This window comes from Coffea arabica, chromosome 10c (assembly GCF_036785885.1).
Source record: "Coffea arabica cultivar ET-39 chromosome 10c, Coffea Arabica ET-39 HiFi, whole genome shotgun sequence".
Classification (NCBI taxonomy): domain Eukaryota; kingdom Viridiplantae; phylum Streptophyta; class Magnoliopsida; order Gentianales; family Rubiaceae; genus Coffea; species Coffea arabica.
This window is the reverse complement of record NC_092329.1, coordinates 10124757-10149864: the sequence shown is the minus strand read 5'-3', so window position 1 is coordinate 10149864 and position 25108 is coordinate 10124757. Positions and strand designations below refer to the sequence as shown.

The 25108-nt window shown below is 45.2% G+C and overlaps 3 protein-coding genes across 3 annotated transcripts; 1 reads left to right on the top strand and 2 right to left on the bottom strand.

Annotated features, from left to right (window-relative positions):
• The first annotated feature begins 1658 nt into the window (after positions 1-1658).
• LOC140015754 (uncharacterized) lies at positions 1659-2986 on the top strand. Its single transcript, XM_072068570.1, has 2 exons — positions 1659-2209; positions 2440-2986. Exons 1-2 carry the CDS (start codon positions 1659-1661, stop codon positions 2984-2986), a joined length of 1098 nt encoding a protein of 365 aa, XP_071924671.1.
• A 3614-nt stretch (positions 2987-6600) lies between these two features.
• On the bottom strand, positions 6601-10891 carry LOC140015753 (wall-associated receptor kinase 2-like). The gene is made up of 3 exons (XM_072068569.1): positions 9655-10891; positions 9139-9318; positions 6601-7936 (listed from the first exon to the last, which is right to left on the bottom strand). Exons 1-3 carry the CDS (start codon positions 10889-10891, stop codon positions 6729-6731), a joined length of 2625 nt encoding a protein of 874 aa, XP_071924670.1. The 3' UTR covers positions 6601-6728.
• A 2970-nt stretch (positions 10892-13861) lies between these two features.
• On the bottom strand, positions 13862-20588 carry LOC140015752 (uncharacterized). The gene is made up of 6 exons (XM_072068568.1): positions 20411-20588; positions 20152-20236; positions 17978-20108; positions 17080-17892; positions 14753-17029; positions 13862-14035 (listed from the first exon to the last, which is right to left on the bottom strand). Exons 1-6 carry the CDS (start codon positions 20586-20588, stop codon positions 13862-13864), a joined length of 5658 nt encoding a protein of 1885 aa, XP_071924669.1.
• Positions 20589-25108: the final 4520 nt, after the last annotated feature.

The following is a 25108-nucleotide window of genomic DNA, read 5'->3' as shown; positions in this document are numbered from 1 at the left end:
TTCTAACATACATAGGGTTTCCACAACCATGATATAAAATCATGGGATGCCATTCACCAAACAATGAAAATTATGTCATTGGCTTGCAATATTGTTACTTGAAGGGTTTACGTAGATGCAATTGGTTGTCATTGCTTCGGACTCCATCATCTTTAGCTTCATTGTTCGGTCCTGATCTTCCACAAGCCTTTATAGACATTAGGCCTCCAAGACTTTCTCCTTCAATAGGTAGTTCTTCCTTTTCCTAAGTATATTTTGACTGCTTTTCTTCCGTCCCTTGTCTACCACTTTCCTACTCACTGATTGTATTTTGCCTTAGTTCTAAAGTTGTGGATGAATATTGACAACTTTTTGGAGGGAGACTAAAAAGAGTTCTTCGTTTGAAGAATTGAAATGAATAGTCATAGCGAGTCAATTTGGGCGGGATTTTGTGGAATAGAGTTTCAATGGTTGGTAACGGAGGCGTTAGCTCACACATGCTTTTTAGTAATTTTTTCCCTGCTCACTAATCAAAGTGACACCGTTGTGAACCTTGTCAATGTGGATTGATAATGGCCACTTCTTCAGTTTTGTGAGGGGACCGTTAAGGGACGGTCTTTTTGATAACTGTCCCTACCCCAAATCTGTTGGTTGCTCATGCTACAAGTCTACGACATAACAAAGCTATCAAGGAAAGATTTCCAAGTCCACCCTAGTCTTCCTATTTATTCATGTTTTTTTTTAAAATTATTAACCATACTTTGTACATGATTTTCACTTGATATGCGTGAAAATTCACAAATCTGTTTTTGGATGCAATGTATGTCATGAAAGTAATTAAGATATATGTTTGTAATGCACATCTTCTAATATTTAGTCTGTGGAAACCAATATTTTAGTGATTGTGTGTCAGTGTATTTCTCTCTAAAATTCATTCTCTCTTTCTTCTCTTTAAGGCTCTCTAACAAAAATGGCCTTCAGATCTGATCTTTCTCCATAGGAGGGAACCTTTTTCTATACCTTTTATTTGCCTTTTTAAAATAAATTCCCTCTAGCAAGGAATTTTCTTTGCTAGCATTTCTTGGTAAGTATTTCTTCTCTCCTAATTTTTTCTAGTGAAAATTTTATTCTATCCTAGGATTTCCCTTGTAAGAAATATTTTCATTTTTTTCTCTTTTTTTGCTATGAGATTTGAGATTTCATATGGTTTCCTAGATTTGAAAATTTTCACATCTACCATGTTAGCTAAATTTCTCCTTGGGCTTCAATCATTTTTTAACAAATGTTATTTTTAAAAACAAGCACAAATCTTTTGAGTTATAGTGATTCACCTGGATGCATGGAAGATGTTTTGGATATTTAATGTTTTTGTGGAGCTAGACGGATATGGGCCAGAAATTTCATTGGTTAAGTTGGGGGGAGTTGTGCTGCCCACATCAGGAGGGTGGGATTGGAGTTCGTAGTTTGACGAAGGTATATGATGCTCTTTCCATTAAGTTTTGGTGGAACTTTCGGAAAAGGAGATCCCTATGGGCTGAATTTTAACAACAAAATATAGTAGAGAGGTGCACCCTTGTTTGGCAGAAGAGGGCTATTCAATTTCTTACACTTGGAAGAGGTTATGTTCGATTCAATAGTTGGCAGAAGAGCATATTTGTTGGGTCATCGGTGAGGGATCAATGGATTTCTGGCATGACAATTGGATGGGAACTGGGGCTATATGTCATCAGGTGGAAAATTTTCAAGATCGTGTTCTGTCAGATTTTGTCTTCCAAGCGCAATGGAATATGCGACTCCTTAATCAAGTTCTAGAGCCTGAGTTAGTTAGGCAAGTTGTGAAGATTCCCCCTTCATCCACTCATAGCTCTGATAGGATGATGTGGGCTTTAACACAGAATGGTTCATTCTCGGTTTCTTCGGCTTACACGCTTGTTTCGCAGGCTTCTAATTATTCCTGGGTGGTTTCGCATGTGTGGCTGAAGGGGTTTCCTATCAAAATCTCCTTCTTTATGTTACGGTTGCTACGTTTGCATCTTCCCCTAATGGACCTGCTACATAGATTTGGGGTACAGGGTCCGTCTAAGTGTCATTGTTGTTCTAAGCCAGCAGATGACGAGGTTAATCACATATTTTTAACAGGGGATTTAGCTAAGGTGGTCAGGAATAGATTTGAGGGTGTCTTGGGATATTTGGATATGGTGTCCACATTGAGACATGTGCTGTTACGGTGGTAACTGCGTAAGGGGCACAACGTGTATCTCAGGTTCATTTATAGTACATTACCTATGCTCGTCTGTTGGGAGTTATGGAAAGCGAGAAACAGGGGACTGTTTGATGGAAGGAAGGTGGGGTGGACGGAGGTGGCAGATCAGGTATTTCAATAGTTATGTGAGTTACTACATTGTAATTTTCCGAAAATAGCATGTTCTTTCGTCTCTTGGGATGTTCTTCACTCTTCAGTGGTAGCTTTGAAAAGAACGGTTTCTATTTACCGATTACATGGTCGGCTCCTAGGGCAGGGTATAAGTTGAATTTGGATGGTTGTGCAAAGGGGAACCCAGGAGTTAGTGGGGGTGGGGGAGTTGTGCGAGATGGGGAAGGGAGATTTATCGTCGGTTATTCCTGTTTTTTTGGGTCATTGACCAGTTTACACGCGGAGCTCAAGGCCACACTCTTTGGGGTGCTGCTCTTTGTTGCTCGAGGCTTACAAGACTTCCATGTTGAATCTGACTCACTTGTCTTGGTTCAAATACTCCAAGGGACACATGGTTGCCCTTGGAGACTCCAACGGGAGGTGGATGAATTACTCAGTTTCAAGCATCATTTCCGTGAGATAACCCATTGCTATAGAGAGGTGAACAAACCTGCTGATTATCTAGCTAACCTTGGCACAAATTCGGAGCAAGAGGATGTTTTTGACAACTTTCGTTCTTTGCTGGCTACTGTCCGTAGGGAGATCATCATGGACACTTTAGGTTTCCCTGATTTTCGTAGAAAATTACTATAGCTTAGCTAAAAATTTGTATTAAATAACTGTCATGTGAATATTTTCATGAGATTGGGTTTGTTGACAGGGAGTTTCGTCCATTTATAAGGGGAAACTCTGCCAAAATTTTTTAATAAAAAAACAGTAAATTAAAAAAGGGTTAAATACCAAAAACCCCCCTATGGTTTGCCTAATGTTCACTTTACCTCCCTATGGTTTGGAAACCTACAATTTGACTCCCTGTCGTTTTAACTAAAGTGTATTTAACAGAATTTCTGTTAGATTTTCACTTTAGGTGAAACGACAGGGAGTTAAATTGTATATTTTCAAACCATAGGGAGGTAAAGTGTACATTTGACAAACCACAGGGGGGTTTTTGGTACTTAACCCAAAACCCTTATAGAGGGGCAATTTTGACATTTTCCTTTCAGACGTTAGTTTTGATGCTTTCCGTTAGACTTTTACTTTAGTTGAAATGACAGGGAGTCAAATTGTAGGTTTCCAAACCATAGGGAGGTAAAGTGAACATTTGGCAAACCACAGGGGGGTTTTTGGTATTTAACCCATTAAAAAATATCTATTTGCTCAATAGATAGACTAAGATTTCATATTATTTACTAGTTTTGGAATTTCTCACATCTCCTATGACAGCTAAATTTCTCTTTGAGTTTTAAGCATTTTTATTAGATGATTGTTAGAAAATATGCACAAACTGACAAATCTTGGAGGGCCACAAGACCATTAGAAATTATTCATTCAGATTTATGTAAGCATTTCTCTTGAGCGGTCCTTGGAGAATCATGTTCATATCAGATACTTTTCAAACTGACAAATCATGAAGGGCCAGAAGACCATTAGAAATTATTCATTCAGATTTATGTACTGTGGAGGTTCCTTCTAATGGTGGTTGTAGGTATTTTATTACCTTTATTGATGCTTTAGTAGAAAAGCTTGGGTGTATTTTTTGAAACAAAAATCTGATGCCTGTGACACTTTTAAAATTTTAAAAACTTTCGTTGAAAGGCAAAGTGGGTGTCAAATTAAAATTTTGAGAATAGATAGGGGTCAGGAATATTTGGTGTGATGATTTTTTTTGAGGAAAATGGGATGAAGCATCAATTGACTAACAAGTACACTCCCCAATAAAATGGGGTGACAGAGAGAAAGAATATGATAGTTATGGATATGGTGAGGTGTATGTTGAAATTGAAAAATATGCCAAAGGTTTTTTAGGCAGAAGCAGTTTCTTGTGCAATTTATCTGTTAAACAGGAGTCCTACCAAAAGTATTTTCAAAAAAACTCTTGAAGAAATTTGGAGTGGTAGAAGGCCATTTGTTGGTCATTTCAGAGTTTTTGGGTGTATTGCCTATTTCCATATTCCTGATCAATTAAGAAAGAAACTTAATGACAAGAGGGAGAAGTGTGTATTTTTTGGTTATAGTGAAGTCTCCCGTACTTACATGTTGTATATTCTTGTGACAGAAAAAGGTGATATAATGAGTACAGATGTGACTTTTGATGAAAGAGGAATTTGGGACTAGTCAACTTACTACACTAGATGATGTTCCTTCTGACGAAAATATTATTAATTTTGTTTTGTTTGTAGATTGTGATCTAGTTGTGTATGAGGAGGCAGCCAGTGATGATCATTGGGTGAAAGCAATAGAGGAAGAAATTAATACAATAGAAAAACATGACACCTGGGAACTTACTTTTCTTTTAATTGGTAAAAAAGTCATTGGAGTGAAGTGAGTGTACAAGAAAAAATTCAAACCCAATGGAGAAATTGATAGATACAAAGCGAGATTAGTGGTGAAAAGATACAAGTAGAAATCCGGGATTGACTATTTTGAAATATTTGCACCCGTTGCTAGGTTTGATACAGTCCAATTTCTCTAACTGCCCAAAATAACTGAAGAATTTATCAAATGGATGTCAAGGCAACTTTCCTAAATGGAGTTCTTATTGAAGAAGTATATGTGGAGTAGCCAGCAGGATTTGTCAGAAGAGATCAGGAAAATAAGGTATATAGATTGAAGAGAGCCTTATATGGATTGAAACAAGCCCCAAGAGCGTGGTATACAAGAATTGATTCCTATTTTCTGACTCGTGATTTTCAGAGGTGTCCATATGAGCACACATTATATATTAAATCTTATGCTCGTGGTGATATTCTTATTGTGTGCTTGTACATAGATGATTTAATTTTTACAAGAAATAATCCAGAGATGATTGCAGAATTCAGGGTGGCCATGATTAAACAGTTTGAGATGATAGATATGGGACTCATGTCATGTTTTTTGAGAATTTAAATCTTTCAATCTGATAGTGGAACTTTTATATCTCAAAAGAAATATGTAAGTGGCATTTAAAGAAGTTCAAAACGGATACAGCAAAACCAATTATGACACCAGTTGAAGAAAAATTGAGATTGACCAAGGAGTGTGCTGGTGGATATGTGAATCCCATATATTTTAAAAGTTTGGTAGGGAGTTTGAAATATTTTACATTTACAAGGCCAGATGTCAATTTTGCTATTGGTCTGATTAGTAGGTTCATAAAAAATTTACGTTAGTCACATTTGCAGGCATTTGAGATATATTGGAGGTACTTGCAGTGATAGCATTTTTTATTTAGGAAATGATCCAATTGAGTTGTTTGGCTACACAGATAGTGATTGGGGAGGTGATACAATAGAGAGAAAGAGTACTTCAAGCTATGTATTTTTTATTGGTTCTGGAGTGCTTTTTTGGAGTTCGAAAAAACAACAGGTGACTGCATTGTCTACAGTGGAAGCGGAGTATATTGCAGTAGCTAACAGTGTTATTCAAGTTTTGTGGTTACGTCGTGTACTTGGTATTCTACAGTACAAGCAGGTTGATCCTACGAAAATTTATTGTCATAGTAAGTCAACAATTGAGTTGTTCAAGAATCTAGTACTTCATGGGCGTAGCAAACATATTGACATCAAATATCACTTCATACAGGAGTTAGTTCGACAGAGAGAGATTGAAATTGATTATTGCAGAACTAAAGAGCAAGTGACTGACATTTTCACCAAAGCATTGAAGACGGAGATTTTTATCAAGTTGAAGAAGTTGTTGGGCATGTCCAAATTACAGGAGTTTGGTTTAAGGGAGTCAATGTAGAAATATAAACCAAACTATGATTGATTGGTTAGTTTTATTTATTGACCGCATGTCATTTGTTTATTAGCTAGTTTTCTTGGCAAGTCTAAAGTTGGCTACATGGGATCAAATCCCATAATGTTAGTCATAGTAGAATTAGAAGTTTTGTGTCTAGCTATTGTACAAAGTAGCAGTTGCCTTTTGTTTTTGGTCTTTGTGCATAGCCTCTGTGTTTTTCGTTCTTCTGGAGCCGCAGCCTTCTTTGAGTAACAGAAAAAAATTTCTTTCCTTTACTCATATATCAAATTCTTGAGATTGTTCCTGTGGGTTTATGTGTGATTATCAATTTGGATCCATTGGATCCATCAATATAGCTCAATGGAGTAAGATGAGATTTCAGAAAAGTTTGGTGATTAATCGTACACAATACCTTTTTCAAAGAACTTGGTTAAAGAAAATTAAAAACATACTAATATGTTGTTGTGAGGTTGACAATAAAAATATAATTGCGAACTTTAGCGTTAAAAAGATGTTAACATATCGTGATAACATAATCACTAGTAATATCAAAAACACAAGTAAGGATGACGTAAAAATGCAATCCAGTCCTTCCCATGACCGCAGGATCAAATGATCATCTCCCATGGGCAATTGGCTGTATTTCTTGATTTTGGAGGCTATAATATGTAGTTGTCAACATAATATCACCGCCACGGGAGGGATTGGATTGTTCTTGATGATCAATCAGGGGCTCAATCTCTTCTTGGTTTAAAGCTTGAGAACCTTGAGTCCAACTATGCTTTGATGTGATTCGCAACCCTACCAGTTCCATTGCTGCTTCTTTCATGGAAGGCCTGTCGGCGCCTTTTACATTTAGGCATCGTTCGGCAAGCACAGCAACTTGTCTCAATTGGTCAATATTATCATCAGACGCGACAGAATCTTCAAGAATTTGAAACAGTCGATTTTCTTTCATCGAAGAAAGGAAATGATTGCTTAAACTTATCTCACCCTCTGATCTATTGAAGCATACGGGCTTTTCCCCTGTTAGTAGCTCCACAAGAACGACTCCAAAGCTATAAACATCACTTTTCTCTGTCAACTGAAATGTTTGGAAGAATTCAGGGTCCAGATATCCACGAGTTCCTTGCACCACTGTAGATAGTTGATCTTGATCAAGAAGGCCCAATCTTGAAGCACCGAAATCGGATACTTTTGCTGTAAATTCCTCATCCAGAAGTATGTTCGTGGTCTTTATGTCCCTATGGATGATTGGAGGTGAAGCAGCGGAGTGCAAATATGAGAGGGCTTCTGCAGTTTCTGCACCTATTTTCAGTCGGATGTCCCAACTAATTTCACGTGCCCGCTTCTTGTTGTGTAAATGGTTAAAAAGAGTGTCATTGTTGATAAATTCATAAACGAGTAAAGGTACCTCTGTCTCGAGACAACAACCAAAGAGCTTAACTACATTTTTGTGGTTAATTTGTGACAGAATCACAACCTCATTGATGAATTGCTCAATTTGGTTGGGATCAACTGTTTTTGACTTCTTGATAGCGACTTCTTTGTTGTCTATTAGACGACCTTTGTAGACTATCCCAAAACCTCCTTGACCAATAATGTTACCTTCATGGAAGTTGTTTGTTGCCTTCTCAAGATCTCTGGCACTGAAAATTCTTGGGCTATTTGAGGATTCTTCTTGTCCGTTGAGTCGCTTTTGTAGGAGTAGCCCTCCATTTTCTCGAAAGAATTTTTCCTTCAACCACATCATCTTTCTTTTCTTGGACACGTACAAGCACCAAGAACAGACCACTAGCAGAACCATAGTGCCCACAGCAACACCTAAGACAGTGTTTTTTTTACAATATTTAGAGGAAGAAAAATCCCAGAAAAGGAAGGAACGAGAAGGAACATGTTGAACTGCGCAGGGGTAAAGCAATATCAACTTCGAAGTATAATACAAGTGATTATTATCAAGTTTATATTAGTGAAATTGTCGATTATATTTCTGATCAAGATTTAAGCAAGAGTTTGTCCCTGAGTTTATTGCTTCGGCAATAATAGAATGCTTCTCTATATGTGATGCTTTTAACTGATAGGCAATGTGAGAAAATGTATACCCTAGAATTTTTTTTTTCTTTTCACTTTAATGGAGACTTCAAACCGTACAATAAGGGAGCAAAAAAAAAAGAAAAGACTTTGAATTCGAATAAAAAAGATAACGTCACTTGATTAATGCGGCTAATCATCGAATTGGTCTTGTGCTTCATACTCTTAACTCTCTTTAGTTTACATATATGTTGACTTTGGTTTGGCTAAATTCGAGGTCAAAAGTAAACCTGATTAAGAGGTGGTCGAGCTTTGGGTTGACATTGACTCAGCTAGGTAGTTTTGGCTTTCTAACAATAATTCCTTAAGAAATGCAAAAAATTTAAAAAGTGGAGTTTGGGTTGATCGTATGCGTATGTGTGTTTATAAACAAAAGGACAAATTACATTTTACCTCCTTGTGATTTAGCGTTTTTATACATAACTCTCATATGGTTTCAAAAACTATACATAACCCCTTTATGATTTGGATTAAAGTGTCAAAGTGACGGAAATAATCATTCGTAACGGAACTTCTAAAAATGTCGAAATTACCCTTATAAATACATGACACACTAACTCCCTTATGGTTTAATACTTTACCATATAACCCCCTTATGGTTTCAAAATATACACATAACCTCCCTTGGTTAATTAATAATTTTCAACTTTATATAAGGTTATTTTTGACATTTTAGGTGATTCCATTACAAATTATCATTCCCGTCACTTTGACACTTTAATCCAAATCATGAGGGGATTATATATAGTTTTTGAAATCATAGGGAGTTATGTAAAAAATACTAAATCACAGGGAATAAAGTGAAATTTATCCTAAACAAAATGCAAATTAAGCTGATCTGAGAACAGTAATTTGCTTTTTGACCAAGCTTGGTCTTTGTGCCTATCTGTATAATACTTGGGAACACTTCGGTAACACAAAAGACAAACTATTACCTGCAAGAATACCAGCCACAAGTGCTTGATGGCTTTTCTTAGTGCAACCTTCACGCCCTTTTCCATCATCTTTCTTAAGGTACCCCTTCGGGCAAGAGCAATTGTAGCCTCCTTCGACGTTTATGCAAAGTTCTCCGAATCTGCAATTATTGGTCTCTTCTTTTTGACATTCATCAATATCTGCATAATGTTACCCCAAAAAAAAAATCATGTTGGATCTATCAAGGATTTGTTCAAGTAAAAATCATTTTTCAAAAGTACACCAGACCGTGTTTGTTTGGATTGAAAGTTCTTTGGGAAAAAATTTATTTGAGACAAGGACATGTGTAGTTGTCCACTGTGTTGTAACAAACATTATTCTTCGCACAATTGTAAAGACCTGGATCTTGGCATTCATTAATAGCTATAGAATTCAATAAAAAAATAGAAAGCAGAAGCATAATTTCAAATGTGAATTGAAACACACATACATATATGGATTAATTAGATAAATGAAACAATTTTTTCCACACATACCTTGGCAACCATCAGGGAGATATGGGTTGCCTTCGTATCCTTGATCGCAAGAACAACGGTACCCCAACCCCTTAAAAGGTTCGTAACAGTGACTGTTTTTACCAGAGCATGCATAAGAGGTCGTGTTTCTTTGGGCAACTTCACATGACCCGTCCTCAATGGTCCAATCGGCCACGACGGGAAGACTTAAATCAACGCTCAAGTTGGTGAGGTTATCTGCAGAAAAATTGAAAGCCTTCTCTTCGACCACAAAAGCATAGCTGCAAGGATTGAAATCCCACACCTTGGTGTGTCTACTAAGACTGGTCAACCTCACATTAATATTCCATGCCCCTGGTGGGATATCTGTCCGGCAGCAACCGATGCCAGAACAAGAGCCATCAATTACATCTTCCTTATAATAACAGGAAGGGACACATCCAGTTGCGTAGCTCCGGTGTTGACCAAAACCATAAACTATACCGTAGGCATCACAGCCAACGACAATGAATTTATTAGCTGTACTGTTAAAGGTAAAGCGTTTAGATAATCTCATCCATGGTGAATTGTGGGAAAATAAACTTCTGTTTTCATTATAGCAATCAATTGCTATATACTGCATAAGGTGCACCTGACCTTCCAGAGATATTTCTGTGACATTGATTGTACTGTTGCGCAGAACTGGTTGAGGGACAGATGTTGAAGAGTTGATGCAGTTGATAAAGAATTTTTCGTTAAGGTAACAACCTTCTGTAATACCGAATGGAAATGGAATGCTTACATTTCCACAATGATCTTGGCAGCCAGGCCTTGCTATAGAAAATGTTGGGTGAAGAAGCACGGGACTTCCCCTAGGAGAGCTGACCTGATCAGCTCGGGTCGCTGATGGCAGAGCTGACTCCAAGCCTGCAAAACAGAAAGGATGAGCTAACAAAGGGGGCCCGAGGGTTGTCCCCGAGGGCACTCCGACGGCCAAGTTAGTTTTCCGGTGAGTGAGGTTCACGGGAAGTAGTAACTGTCCAGAGTAAATTGTCAATAGTGAGCGTACCTTGTACAGTGGATGTGTGTTATTATTTATACCTGCAAGGGAGCCCGACCTCCGCACGACGCGGGACTTGCCCAGTATAGATAGTATCCCGCACTCAGGGGGATTACCCCCGACCTCTTCGGGGAGGACCTTCGCCTCCCCTGGGAGCCCTAGTCGGTACGGCCCGGGGCCGCTCCCAGGGGTCTGAGGGCCAAGGCCCAGCTCGGCCATTCCTGGGCTGCCACGTGTCTGGGCCCAGAATGGGGCCTCTGCACTAGCCCCCTAGATTAGGTAGGACTGTCAGGCAGACCTAATCTACCTCCGCCACGTGGGAGGCCAGAGCCGCACACTACTCTGCCGAGGTCACTTCTGGTACAGGGCTGTCACAGGGACGCTGCGCCCGCGTCCTTTCAGCTGTCCCGCCTCCTCGGTTTTCGTGTCAGCATTAAATGCGTTCACATGGGGGTCGGTTCAAATTCACGCAACCGTTCTCCCTCCACTCTTCCCCCCATAAATAGGGGATGCCAAATTCTCCTCTGTCCCATTTGCCATTTCCGCTTCTTCTTGTGCATTTCAAGTTATCACTCCCCCTGTGCACCCACATTTCCGTTTTCCAGCAACTTCCGGCGTCCTGTGCCCAGATTCCGGCGAGCCTTCAGTCCTTCTCCTGCCGTCATCAGTAAGTCCTTTTTGCGATTCATCCTCCCTCTTTGCAGTGTCTCTTTTGCCTTCTGCCGCCTCCCATTTTTTATGTCGGATCATTCCGGCGCCTCTTCCTCTGTTGCTATAATTTCCGTCCGCCGCAGAGCCCCCCGGATCACCGTTCTCTCCTCGCCTTCCCCCTCATCTTCATCACCATCTTCTCCTCCTCCCCCTTCCTCTTCTTCTTTCTCTAACCCCAGCTTCCACACCTCAAACCTACTTGAGCCTACCGATACCATGAGTTCTCCGTCTGCCCACTCCCCTTCGGCCCAAGCCCTTGAGGAGGCAGCCGAGCTCGACGCGCTCATCGCGCGGCAGGCTACCTCCACTCCCTCCCCCAAATCCCCCCATGATTCCCCTGGCGGAGCCCAGGAGGGAGCCGGGGAGGATAGGGACTCATCGGGGGGGTCCCCTGCTCCCGAGCAGGGGAATGATCCTGAATTCTCCTATGGCTATCCCGACCTGCAGGAGGCCACCCTCTCTCCCCAGGATTTGGCCGAACTGGCTAGGTCGTACTCCATCCCTCGAGCCTACGAGCCGAGGTTGGCCGGGCCCGACGACCGGGCCTGCCGGCCTCCTCCTGGCTTTGTAGCCATCTATAGGGAGCAACTCATCGCAGGGCTCCGTCTCCCCATCCATCCAGCTCTAACCGAGATTCTGAACCACTGGGGGCTCAGAATCACACAGTTTCATCCCACCTCTATCAGGATCATCACCGGATTCCTGATCTACTGCCTTCTCTGCGACATCCCTTACTCTCTCTCCCTCTTCCGAGCTGCCTTCATTCTTAAGGCCGCCCTCCCGGGGTGGTACTACTTCTCCCGCCGTGGCCCCCAGACCAAGGGGGGAAAAGGGGCCCAAGAGTTGTTCTACGGGCTCCCCTCCTCCGTGAAGGACTGGAAGGAGGACTTCTTCTTTGTCAGGTCCACACATTTTCCCCCCAATGTGTGGAAGGTTGGGGGAGTCAAGGCCGACCCCTACCCGGAGGACCTGGACTACGAGACCCTCGGCCAGCTGTTGGGTTCCAAGGTGAAGCTCGATGTCACCAAGATCTCCACTGAGCAGATCTCCGCAGCCGGGCTGATGGGGACGGTGTCCGGATCCTCTGGGGAGGTGGCTACCCCCCAGTCCAAACTCGACACCTGTAACGCTGGCTTTGCCCCTGTCGCATTTGTAGTATATAGTTTTCCTTTTTTTTTACCCTTAACTGTCTTGCGTTTGGCTGATCTGGTGGTGTTCATTGCAGTGAGGAAGCTCTCCCAGCTACTGGGCGCACCCCTCGAGGAGGCCACTCCCGACCCCCAGCCTGAGGCTGCTCGGGGGGCCCCAGGTGGGGCGTCCACCCCGGGGGGCGGCTCAGCCCCCCAGAAAGAGACGTCACAACCCTACCCCTCCAAGCAGGCCGCCAACAAGAAGAAAGTGGCCGGGCAGAAGAGGGGCAGGGCTGAGGAGGCCCCACAGGTCGGGCAAAAGAGGCCCGCGCCGGCTGTTCCCTCGCCGCTCCCCCTTGTGCCATCTGGGGGTCCCGTCCACGTGGGCGTTGGCTCCGCTGAGGAGCATGCTCTGGAGTCCCCTCCTCCGAGCTTGTGGCACTTCCGCCACATCCTCCCCCAGAAGCCGGGCCAGGCCTCCACTATGCACGATCCCCGCCACTTCTGCCCCTCCTGGAAGCTCTCCATCAACGACCGGGTCCAATTCCCTGAGGCAGCTCGGGAGCTGATGGTGGGCTCGGTCCTTCCGCGGGACAAGAGGTGGATGGAGCTCGCCGACCCAGCCGAGCTCCAGGATATGTACTTCACCTCCCAGGCCCAAGTAAGTTTTCTGCCCCTGGGATGATTTGGCCTCCGTGTCTGGGCTAGGTAGTGTGACGCGTTGAACTGCTTTCTTTCTCCTTCAGGCCAACGCCGCTGGTGCCGCCCTGGTGACCTGCTTCTCCGAGCTGTCACCCGACCTGGAGAAGATTCGGAAAAAGAACCTGGAGGCGGAGAAGAATCTGTCCCAGGCCCTCAAGGAGGCAAGCTCCCTCAAGGCCAAACTGGACAAGGCCGAGAAGGAGCTGGACGCTGCTCAGGTCCAGCTCGCCTCTACCAGGTCGGAGCTCGACCAGGAGAAGGCCGGTGTGGCCAAGCTGAAGGAGGAGCATGTCCTCGAGCTCTCCGGCACCGTCAGCCGGGAGCGGAAGAGGGCTGTTCGGGAGTTCCTTACGTCCGACCAGTTTGAGGAGGACATCGCCCACCTCAACCTGCCCATCCTCCAGGTCGGCTGCACCCGGGCCCTGGACAAGGTGAAGAAGCTCAATCCTCCTGGTCTCGACTTGGCGAGATTCAAGGACTACAACCCTGCAGCCGAGGCGAGGCTGGACTGGCTCTTCGACGGGTATCGCAAGGGGCACTCCCTGAAGGAGCTGGCGACCCGGGCTGACACTGGGGCCGAGCTGGAGGAAGTTCCCTTGGAGGAGGACGGGTCTCCTGGCCGAGCTGCCGGGAAGGAGCCGGTGGTCTAGGGCGGCAGCCACCCCAGGGACCCTTTCTGTCTTCTTATAAGGATGTGACCGTGCTCCAGTTGAAAATGCTCTTGGAGGTCCATCCGAGACGGAAGGGCTCCCCTGCTCCCGGGCTCCTGAATGGCTTCCACCATACGCCTCTCAACATGATTAAGATGTACCTTCAGCTCCTATCCCGGTCGGGCCACCAGCGGGTAGAACAGACACCGAAGGGGGCCGCCAACTCGGGAATTTTGCGGTAGATAGGTGGAATACCTTGTAATAGATAGGCGGCTCAGAGACTCTGTAAGCCTTGTAATAGATAGGCCTCGAATGCATGTATAAAACTTGAGGACTATTCTGCATTTCTTGCCGGCTCCCATTCTGTCGATCCGACCTCCTGGGTCGAACAGTTCATAAACATTAAGTGCGCTCGTGCCGACCTCCTGGGTCGACCACTTCATACTTTAAACCTTAAGTGCATTCGTGCCGACCTCTTGGGTCGAACACTTCACACTTTAAACACTAAGTGCGTTCGTGCCGACCCCCTGGGTCGAACACTTCACACTTTAAACATTAATTGCGTTCGTGCCGACCTCCTGGGTCGAACACTTCACACTTGACCCGCTCCGTACCCCTAGCCCCCCACTAGGACATTGAGCGAGAGATCGCTTAGTGTGCTAGTGTGAGGTGCAGACTCGTTAAAAATGTGACCATGAAACAAGTACAAGCAGATTGTAAATTCAGGCTTTTATTGATTGAGAAAACAAGAATTCTGATTCCAGAGTACAGACTCGAATTTCTAGGCCACCCTATGCTATAAACAATCGCAGATTGGAGAAGTGCCAAGTACGGGGTACCTCGGATCCATCCATGCTGGCGAACCTGCAGTAACCGGCCCGACCTACCTCAATGACCTTGTAGGGGCCCTCCCAATTTGGGTCGAGCTTGTTGGAACTGTGAGTTCGGCTGATCGAGTTCTTCCTTAGGACGAGGTCCCCAGGCTGGTACTGTACCGTCCTCACTTTGGCGTTGTGATAGCGGGCGAGCTGGCTTTTATACTTAGCCATCCGAACAGCCGCTTCCTCACGCCTGGCTTCGAGCATGTCCAAGCTGCACCGAAGCTCTTCCTCGTTGGAGGTTGCCACGAAATTCTGTGTTCTGGGTGAGGGAAGTCCGACTTCCGCTGGCACCACCGCCTCTACTCCGTAAGTTAGGGAGAACGGGGTCTCTTGGGTAGCCGTCCGGGGCGTAGTACGGTAAGCCCAGAGGACGCTGGGAAGCTCATCCAGCCAGCTCGATTGGGCGGACTCCAGTTTAGTCTTCAACCCTTGCAGAACAGTTCGGTTAGCGTTCTCCACCTGACCATTGGCATGGGGATGACCAACCGACGTGAAGTGTTGGTTGATTCCAAGCTCAGCGTACCAGCTCCGGAAAGGGTTCTCGGCGAACTGGCGGCCGTTGTCGGATACCAGGACATGCGGAATCCCAAACCGGCAAACTATGCTCTTCCAGAAGAATCTCCGAATTGCCTTCCCCGAGATACAGACCAGGGGCTCCGCCTCCACCCATTTTGTGAAGTAGTCAATGGCCACCACGAGATGCTCATATCTCCCCGGGGCTCGGGGGAAGGGACCCAGGAGGTCTATCCCCCATTGAGCGAAGGGCCAAGGACTATGGATGGGAATCATCTCCTGAACTAGCTGATGACGCAGCGAGGCGTGTACCTGGCAAGCTCGGCATTTCTGGACCAGATCTGCTGCGTCTCGGAAGACAGAGGGCCAGTAGTAGCCCAGAAGGAGGCACTTTTTGGCCAATACCCGAGATCCCACGTGTGCCGCACATATTCCTTCATGGACTTCGCGCAGGACGTAATCACCTTCTTCGGGAGTCACGCACTTTAACCAGGGGGACAGATACGATCTCCTATAGAGGGTACCCCCGGTGTAGGCGTACTTGGCAGCCCGGAGCTGGATTCGGCGTGCCTCGGCTTTGTTTTCGGGGAGGGCACCCGAGCTGAGGAAATCTATGAGGGGCGTCATCCAGGTGGCCGAGCTGTCTATAGCCAGGACCTGAGCCTGATCGATACTTTTTTGTTTTACCACCTCTACTAAGACCTCCTTGCTCAGGTGGGCAAATGAGGAAGACGCCAACTTCGAGAGGGCGTCTGCCCGCTTGTTCTGGGACCTCGGCACCCGCTCTATTTCAAATGTTCTGAACAGGGCCATCGCCTCCCGTACCTTAGCCAGGTATTTCTTCATGACCTCATCCTTGGCCTCGTACTCCCCGCGGACCTGGAGGACGACGAGCTGAGAGTCGCTCCGAACTCTGACTGTGGTGACGCCCATCTGGTGGGCTATCCGCAGCCCCGTCAGGAGGGCCTCATATTCTGCCTCGTTGTTGGATGCCGGAAAATCGAACCTAAGCGCGTAGGTCAGTTCTTTTCCGGTTGGCGAGGTGAGCAGTAGGCCAGCTCCGCTCCCTTCCCTGCTCGAGGCACCGTCCACGAACAGCACCCAAGGCTGCTCCGCCGGGGTGTCCGTGGGTGTCGGGGTCAAATCGGTTTGGTTTAAGTTAGCCCCCTCCGCAAGGAAGTCTGCTAAGGCCTGGGCCTTGATCGCGGTGCGGGGCCGATAGCTAAGGTCGTGCTCGGCCAGCTCGACGACCCACTTGGTCATCCTGCCCGACACTTCGGGCTTGGTGAGTATCTGCCGTAGGGGCTGGTCGGTCAGTACTACAACGCGGTGAGCCTGGAAGTAAGGGCGGAGCTTGCGAGCAGCATGTACCAAGACAAGGACCAGCTTCTCGGCGGGCGAGTATCGCGTCTCTGGTCCCTGCAGAGCTCGGCTGACGTAATACACCGGCCTCTGAGCCCCCTTGTCCTCCCGTACCAAGACCGCACTAACGGCCTCGTTGCAGGTGGACAGATATAGGAATAGGGTCTCCCCTAACTCTGGGGCGGTCAGAGTTGGCAGCTCGGCCAGATACGCTTTCAGGTCGGCGAACGCTTTTTGACACTCCTCGGTCCAACGAAAGTCCTTGGACGCCAGAAGGGTAGTCCCCGAACCGCGGAACGCGAGAGGAACCTGCTCAGGGCTGCCATTCTCCCCGTGAGCCGCTGGACTTCCTTCACGTTCCTTGGGGGGGCCATGTCCACGATGGCCTGGAGCTTGTCCGGGTTGGCCCTGATTCCGTCTCGTGACACCAAGAAACCAAGGAACCTTCCCGACCTGACCCCAAAGGTGCACTTCTTTGGATTTAGGCGCATCCGGCTTTGCAGCAGGATGTTCAAGATCTCCCTCAGGTCGGGTATGAGCCGCTGGTCAGTCCGACTTTTGACGATCATGTCGTCCACATAGACCTCCATGTTCCTGCCGATCTGGCCTCGGAATAGCTTGTTGACCAGGCGCTGGTAAGTGGCCCCCGCGTTCTTAAGTCCGAACGGCATGGTTCTGTAGCAGTAGGTCCCTTCTTCAGTGATGAAGGAGGTCTTATCCCGATCCTCCTCATCCATCTCTATCTGGTGGTATCCCTTAAAAGCATCCAAGAAGCATAAAACATCAAAACCCACAGTAGAGTCTACTAACCTGTCGATTCTAGGCAGGGGAAAGCAATCCTTCGGGTAGGCTTTGTTAAGATCCGTGAAGTCTACGCACATCCTCCAGGTCTGGTCCTCCTTCTTGACTAGGACCGGATTGGCCAACCAGGTCGGGTAGTAGACCTCCAGGATGATCTTGGACTCCAACAGCTTGCCGACCTTCGCCTTGATCACCTCGTTCCTCTCAGGGGCAAAACTCCTTTTCTTCTGCTTCACCGGCTTGAAGTGAGGGTCGACGTCAAGGTGGTGGACTGCCAGGTCCGTTGGGATCCCAGGCATGTCATCAACCGACCAAGCGAAGACCTGGGAGTACTCTCTTAGCAGAGCTTTCAAGTCCTCCTTCTCTCTGGCGGGCAACAAGGCTCCGATGCGGAGGACCTGGTTGGGCCGATCCTCCCTTAAGGGGAATTCCTCAGTCTCATCCTGTGCCCAGCTGTTGGGCCTCGTCCCCTGGGATGTAGGGCTCCAGACAGGTTGTCTGGGCGACCACCTTTTCCTGCCCCCGGAGTGTGGCTAGGTAACAAGCCCTGGCTACCTCCGGGTCGCCGTGCACCTCGGCTATCCCTCCCGGGGTAGAGAACTTGACGCTGAGGTGGTAAGTGGAGGAGACAGCCCGGAGGGCGTTCAAAGCAGGCCTCCCCAGGAACACATTGTACGGGGACGGCTGCCTGACCACCACGAAGTTGACGGGAACAGTCCGGCATTTGGGAGCCTGTCCTACTGTGACCATCAGGATGATCATCCCTTCCGACCTGATGGGTGGTCCGGTAAATCCCACCAGAGATGTCCGAACCGGGGTGAGCTGGTCATCCCTTAATCCGAGCACCTTGAACACCCTGTAGAACATGATGTCGACCGCACTACCCTGGTCGACATATACCTTTTTCACCCGATAGTTGTTGGTGACAATGTCTATCACGATGGCCTCATGGTTCCCAGAAGCCAGGGGGACCGCATCCCTTGGCCCGAAGGTGATCTTCTCGTCCATGCGCAAGCGCTTCAAGGAATCGTCCCCTTCGGGGGGTGGTCGCTTGTTCTTCCGAGCTGCATGGCTGTTCCCCCCTGTGGGACCTCCGGCAATGGTGTTTATCACCCCCGCCAGGTTCTGGGTGTCCTGGTCGGGAGAGTGGCCCTGAGGAGCGTCGCGCCGCTCTGGGCGGTCCCGACGCCGTCCCTCGTGCCTGTCTCCGTAGTGGCTGCGCCCGGGCTCCTGGCCTGGTCGGCGCACGAACCGCCCTAAAAAGCCGCGCTGGATCAGGTCTTCTATCTCCTTACGCAGGGCCCAGCATCCCTCCGTGTCGTGTCCCACGTCGCGGTGAAAGGCGCAGTACCTGTCCTGGTTCCTTTTGTTTCGGGGCGTCCCCATTTTTGGCGGCCGATCTCCTAGTCCTTCCGCCTCCATAACGGCCAAGATCTGAGCTTTGGGCCGTGTTAGAGGGGTGTAGGTCTTCTCTGGGAGTGGCGGCAGAGCAGGGGCCTTCTCCTTCGAGAGCCGGTCGAAGACGTTTTTCTTGGACGGGACGTCCTTGCCCTCCGGGGGGTTCGTCCGACCTTTCCGATTTCCGAGCTCCCGATCTGATTCTTTCTTCAGACGACCTGCCTCCTCCGCATTAGCGGCCTCGTGCGCCCTGCGTAAGAGTTCCTCCAGGTTTACGGGAGGCTTCTTGGCCAGGTCATAGAAGAGCTCCTCCACCCTGAGCCCATTTGTGAAGGCGACCATGACCACTTTTTCATTTTTGTCCCTGACCTGCAAGCTCTCCGCATTGAAGCGGGTCATGAAATTCCTCAGCGACTCCTCAGGCCTCTGTCTGATGGACATCAGGTGGGTTGCGTTCCTCGCGTAGACTTTCGAGGAGACAAACTGGGCTGCAAACTGCCGAGCCAACTCGGGAAAGCTCCGTATAGACCCCGGTTTCAACCCCTGGAACCAGAGCCGCGCCTTCCCCTTTAGGAACATGGGGAAGGTCTTGCAGCGGACCTCATCCACGGCGGTTTGCAGGCGCATATGCGTCAAGAAGACCGAGAGGTGGTCCTCTGGGTCCGTAGAGGCATCGTACATCTCGATGCTCGGGATCTTAAACCTCCGGGGTAGGGGGTAGTCCTCTATCTCCCGGGTAAAAGGCGAGGTTGCATAGTTGTCCTCGTATGGCCGGGGCCTCAAGATCTGCTCGAGCTCATCCCGAGCAGGGTCCAGATAAATGGGGTCGCGGGGCCGGCTCTTGACAGACCGAGCCGTGGAACGCTCGAACCCATTCCGTGTGGGCTTCCTCGGAGAGGGGTCTCTGGGATGGCTCCTCGCGGACCTGTCGCGGGAATACCTCTCGCTGTCCCCGACCACCGAGGCTCGGGGGCGGGGAGGAGTCCGGGGGCGCTTCCTCCTAGGAGGTTGGTCTCGCGACTCATCCTCCGAAGGATCAGGGGGTAACTCCTTCTCCTTCCCCTTGGCCTTGGAGGTCTGCGCACCCCCAGCCCCCTCTCCCTTTTTCGCCTGCCGGATTATATCCTCCAGCATGGGGAGGTTCTCCGTCACAAACTGGAAGATCTGCTGCCTCCGCTCCCCTGAAAGGGCTGAGCCCCCGGCGCCCTGGGACGCCCCAGCCTCTTTCTGCTGGAACCCCTCACCGCCCCCAGGGCCGGTGCTCTCTGCCGTGCGCTTGGATCGCGTCCTGGCCATCAACACAATCTTACTTACCTTACGTTCACACAGACGGCGCCAACTGAAGAAGCACGGGACTTCCCCTAGGAGAGCTGACCTGATCAGCTCGGGTCGCTGATGGCAGAGCTGACTCCAAGCCTGCAAAACAGAAAGGATGAGCTAACAAAGGGGGCCCGAGGGTTGTCCCCGAGGGCACTCCGACGGCCAAGTTAGTTTTCCGGTGAGTGAGGTTCACGGGAAGTAGTAACTGTCCAGAGTAAATTGTCAATAGTGAGCGTATCTTGTACAGTGGATGTGTGTTATTATTTATACCTGCAAGGGAGCCCGACCTCCGCACGACGCGGGACTTGCCCAGTATAGATAGTATCCCGCACTCAGGGGGATTACCCCCGACCTCTTCGGGGAGGACCTTCGCCTCCCCTGGGAGCCCTAGTCGGTACGGCCCGGGGCCGCTCCCAGGGGTCTGAGGGCCAAGACCCAGCTCGGCCATTCCTGGGCTGCCACGTGTCTGGGTCCAGAATGGGGCCTCTGCATTGGGGGTGTCAAAGTTGAAGCGGAAGAGAGCATGAAGGCAATTACCAAATGCAAGAGCATCGGTAAAATGAACCGATTGAACCCCATTGGAATTGTTTTTCAAAGAAGCAAGTTTCCTTTCCAGCAGAGAGTTGCAATTGTTAATTGTGCACTTCTAAGGACTTTAAACTTACGATAGGGAAGACTTAGTTAGTAAACGCACAGAAGGCCACTGCAGTCAAGGTATAAAGGAGTATTTGTTGGGCAATAATTTTGAGCTTGATTTGTGTATTTGTTGGGCAATAATCTTCTGGGAAGCTGTCACACTAGTCTGTGACGACCATGAGGTCCACGGCTTTGCGGGGTTGCTTATGCTAAGGACATAAAGACTCTGTAAGGGAAGACTTTCAAGTCCACCCTGCTGTTTCCATTTATTTACGTGAAAAACAATAAGGGAACCCATAAATTTTTTCCACTTGATATGAGAAAAAATTCATAAATGTGTTTTTGGATGCAATGTATGTCATGCAAGTAATTAAGACATACGCTTCGGCCGATGAAGTTTTAGTCTAGTGGCTAAGAGTGCATTTGATAAAACTGAAATATCAGATTTATAATTTGAAGACTGAATTCGTTAAATTATTGAATTGTTAAATACTATATTTGATATATTTGAATGCATATCATATTAAGTAATATGTAGATAGTTTATCACTTATTTTCAAATTTTGTCTAAAAATTTTAATATTACTTAATTAATTCAGATGTTCTATTTTTTTTTCAAACGCATTTAAACATATTAAAGACCTGAACTCATTTAGTTTAACTGCTAAATTGGGTTATCAAACGTAAGCATAGGATTGAAGACCCAAGATTTAGAGGGCTTGGGTTCAAATATCTCCTCCCTCCCCCAGTACAAAAAAAAATATTTTTTTTTTTAAAAAAAAAGATATATGCTTAGAATGCTATCTTCCTGATATTCAGTTGGAAATGTGAGATATGTTAAGAAAATCAATGGGCTTCTATATTGAAGATCCGGCCTAGGCCTCATAAGGATCCTGGATCAGATCCATATTCGAATTCAAGTCAGAATGCTCAAGAAATTCGGTGCCAGATTCTTTGTTGCTGGGGATTCGTAAATGGATCTCATTCAGCATTCGAATGGTTCTGGGGTCGGATCCACGAATTTTCATAATTATATTGTGGCAACATTTTATACGCAAGGGTAGTTACTTTGCTGTGAAATGGTGTCTTAACATCTGAGAAATAATAAAATCTCTAATAATCGAACTAAGTATGCATTTAGTCGAATCCTGATTTTGCTGTCAAATTTTCTAATCCTTTTATCGCTACATTATTTTAACGAAGCAAAAATAAACTTAAGTGTATGAAACACAATAAGAAATCGCATATTCATTACTAAATCAACATATGCATTAGTTATTTATTAAAACGACTGTTCATTCGTATGTCTTCCCATTCTTACAATCTCAGGTGCAAAACTTAATAGTTTGATTATTCTCTCTAATCTCAAACTTTGAAAAGCAATCATACCTCGAAATATAAGTGCGAAATACTCATTTAATATTGCTAATTATATGTATACACTCATTTTATATGTTTAAGAAGAGAACTTTTCAAAATGTACAAACTTGATTATTAGTTTCAAAGTCACATGCAAAAGATCAAATGCAAGCAAGAAGAGGTACTTAAATTTAAAATTTGGCTAATTAAAACATGAAATAATTAATTAAAGTTGTACGCTCTTTAGTTTTGAACAATTTTTTCTTGGCACAATAGACATGGTTTTAACAAGTCAGCATGTAATATTAATTAATAACAAGTTGAACTTCATACAGTAATTAACGTAATAGCCAAGTAAAAAAAAAATTAAAGAGTCAAGAAGCAAAAGTTAAAGGGAGAGGGCAATGAAATTTTATTCAAATTTAAGGGAGGGGTGGGGGGCACAAGAAAAAGATTTTCAATGAAATTTTCCAAAATTTCTTTGGGGCCAAAAGAAAATTCTAAAATTTTAGGGGAGGGAATGGTGGCTGCTCCTCTTGTCCCCATATTGGCTATGCTTTTTCGTTACTTTTGCGTATAATGTTAACGGCAGGGCTCAAATTTAACAAATACAAGAGTTAGAAGCGCCATATATCTAAAATTAAAATTTATGATGCAAAGGGAAAATCAACTACAAGTTAGCGGCTGCAAAGTGTAATTGGTCCTATGAGAAATTGCCAATGGAAAAGTTGGTCTTTTCCTACCTTTAAAGTTCCCGGGATAAATTCACTTTGTCTCCTCAAATTACACACAAAATTCCACTTCAATTCCTGAACTTCAAAATAGAAGATTTAAATCCCTAAACTAAAAATTTTGTCCTACTTAAATAAAATCCATGACATAATCCAAAAAATTGATGGTGTCTTAAGGACGTGGAGACACGCTTCATTAGTATGTATGTGGAATTGTTATAAACCAGAAAAGTAGGGATATAAATGAAAATTTACCCCATTTTCTCCCTTCCTTTTTTTTTATTTTTTAGTTTTCCTATTCTTCTTCTTCCGTCATCTGCCACCACTGATATCTCCAATCCTATTGCCACCATTATCGGGAATTCTCCAAAGGACAGAGTTTGCCTTTTCACAAGAGGAAATAAAGGAATAAATCTTGACTCATCGTAGTAATTTCGTCAGCTTGGAAATATCTGATTATCCAATTTCTGAGGTTCTCTTTTCCTCTATTTCTTCCCTGTGGTTTTAATGCTAATTTTCAATAGAGAAAACCTGAAACTAACAATAACCCAGATGCAAAACAAATCTAGAAAAGCCAAAAAATCCTAATGTCAATTGACCATCTAAATATCAAAATTTGTAATAAACCCAAATTCTTAGATCTAGAAAGCAGTCAAAAAGACAACAGTGCCAGGAAAAACTATTTGCATAGGCAGCAGTAGTGTACAGTGTACTCTTTCCCGACAACAACCACACAACTAAGAAGACCTCTATGAAACTGAAGGCATCTTGGATGATACATGAGGTGCTAAACATTTCACTCTCTACCCATCTAGAGCAAGAGCAAACGAGCTCTTGTTCATCTTTAAGGACCATAAAATAGAAGAAAAAATAGTGGAATACATTAAGTGCTTAGTCAGACACACATCTCTCAAATAACTTCCTTTTTTTCCCCCCTTTTTGTCATCAACTTCTTCATCCCAAGAATCTCTAACAAAATCTGGGGCATTTTCCTGATTAATCAAAGTGGTTGAGTTCCATGCATGATGCTATCGCTGTAGCTTCTGACCTTGACGTCAACGTCTTCGAGGGGTTGCCCTTGCTCCAAGAGAATATTAGACTGCCAAGGGAAGACTTCCAGGTCTATCCCTCAGTCTTGACAGTCGAATGCTACATCCTGTTTGTACGATGATGGCTTTTTTAGATGTATAACGGAAAGCTTGATGAATTATAAGACTATCTACTTTATTTTTAAGTAAAAAGGCAACCTTTTACTAATCAAGTATACACTTGATAATAGCAACATTATTTGACAAAATCCTAATTACAGGAAAGGCCTGTTTTTTTTATATATTTTTTTTGCCCATTCCATAATTTTTGTCTGATTTCCCTTCATAAGTAAACCCTAGATGCTTTGTACTCATTTGACAAAATAAAATAACATTAAAAGGAAAAAAGAAACAAATGCAAGGCAAAAACGTGAAACCCTTTGATATGTTGTTGATTCTCAAGTTTCCAAGTACTTCTATCTTATGCACTGCAGTAGTACTTTTTTTTCTTTAACTTTTGGTTTTTTTTTATTTTCCAAGAACTTACATTAGCCTGGCATGTGAACTCCTAATTCAAGAGCCATATAGAAGAACAATTCCCTATTCTTATCCTGGATGTGAAGCTAGTTCCTCTTGGTATTATTGTGCCAAATTCGTCCCATGACACAAACAAAAACCTCAAGGGATTTCCACGCACGTGATTAGTTACCTAACTATTATACAAAGGTTTCTATTTTTTCATTTTTGTAAGTCCATGTGTCATTGATCAAGATAAGAAAAGAATGGTTATAACTTGGTTGCAGCGTTAACTTCCAGCCAGTTGGAGCCTATCACAAAATGTACGAAAGGTTTCTATTTTCTCATTTTTGTAAGTCCATGTATCATTAATTGATCAAGATAAGAAAAGAATGGTTACAACTTGGTTGCAACGTTAACTTCCAGCCAATAGGAGCCTATCACAAAATTTACGAAACAGAATATGTAGCTATACAATTATAAAAACAAACTAGGGTTAAGTAGGGTATCACTAATGATTCTCTTGAAAAATAGGGTTGGTTAAAAAATATTCCTCTTAAGGCCTAACTAGTTTTGCACTTTATCCCTTAATGTTATTTTTTTTTTCACTTTACCTCCTAAATTGTTAGTCAATTCCTATATTGCATAATGGAAATATCAAAAAGATATTGATACTCCTAAGGGTTAATTACAATAAA

What these genes read in the sequence shown, in the direction of transcription:
- LOC140015754 (XM_072068570.1), top strand. Translation starts at nt 1,659, where the DNA reads ATGGATTTCTGGCATGACAATTGGATGGGAACTGGGGCTATATGTCAT. An exon ending in AGACATGTGCTGTTACGGTG is followed by an intron (nt 2,210 to 2,439) that starts GTAACTGCGTAA and finishes TTCACTCTTCAG; the next exon opens with TGGTAGCTTTGAAAAGAACG.
- LOC140015753 (XM_072068569.1), bottom strand. Translation starts at nt 10,891, where the DNA reads ATGGCCGAGCTGGGCCTTGGCCCTCAGACCCCTGGGAGCGGCCCCGGG. An exon ending in TCTCCCTGATGGTTGCCAAG is followed by an intron (nt 9,319 to 9,654) that starts GTATGTGTGGAA and finishes AACATTATGCAG; the next exon opens with ATATTGATGAATGTCAAAAA. An exon ending in TGTGGCTGGTATTCTTGCAG is followed by an intron (nt 7,937 to 9,138) that starts GTAATAGTTTGT and finishes ACACTGTCTTAG; the next exon opens with GTGTTGCTGTGGGCACTATG.
- LOC140015752 (XM_072068568.1), bottom strand. Translation starts at nt 20,588, where the DNA reads ATGGCCGAGCTGGGTCTTGGCCCTCAGACCCCTGGGAGCGGCCCCGGG. An exon ending in GAGGTCGGGCTCCCTTGCAG is followed by an intron (nt 20,237 to 20,410) that starts GTATAAATAATA and finishes TCTGTTTTGCAG; the next exon opens with GCTTGGAGTCAGCTCTGCCA. An exon ending in GTGCTTCTTCAGTTGGCGCC is followed by an intron (nt 20,109 to 20,151) that starts GTCTGTGTGAAC and finishes GTTGATGGCCAG; the next exon opens with GACGCGATCCAAGCGCACGG.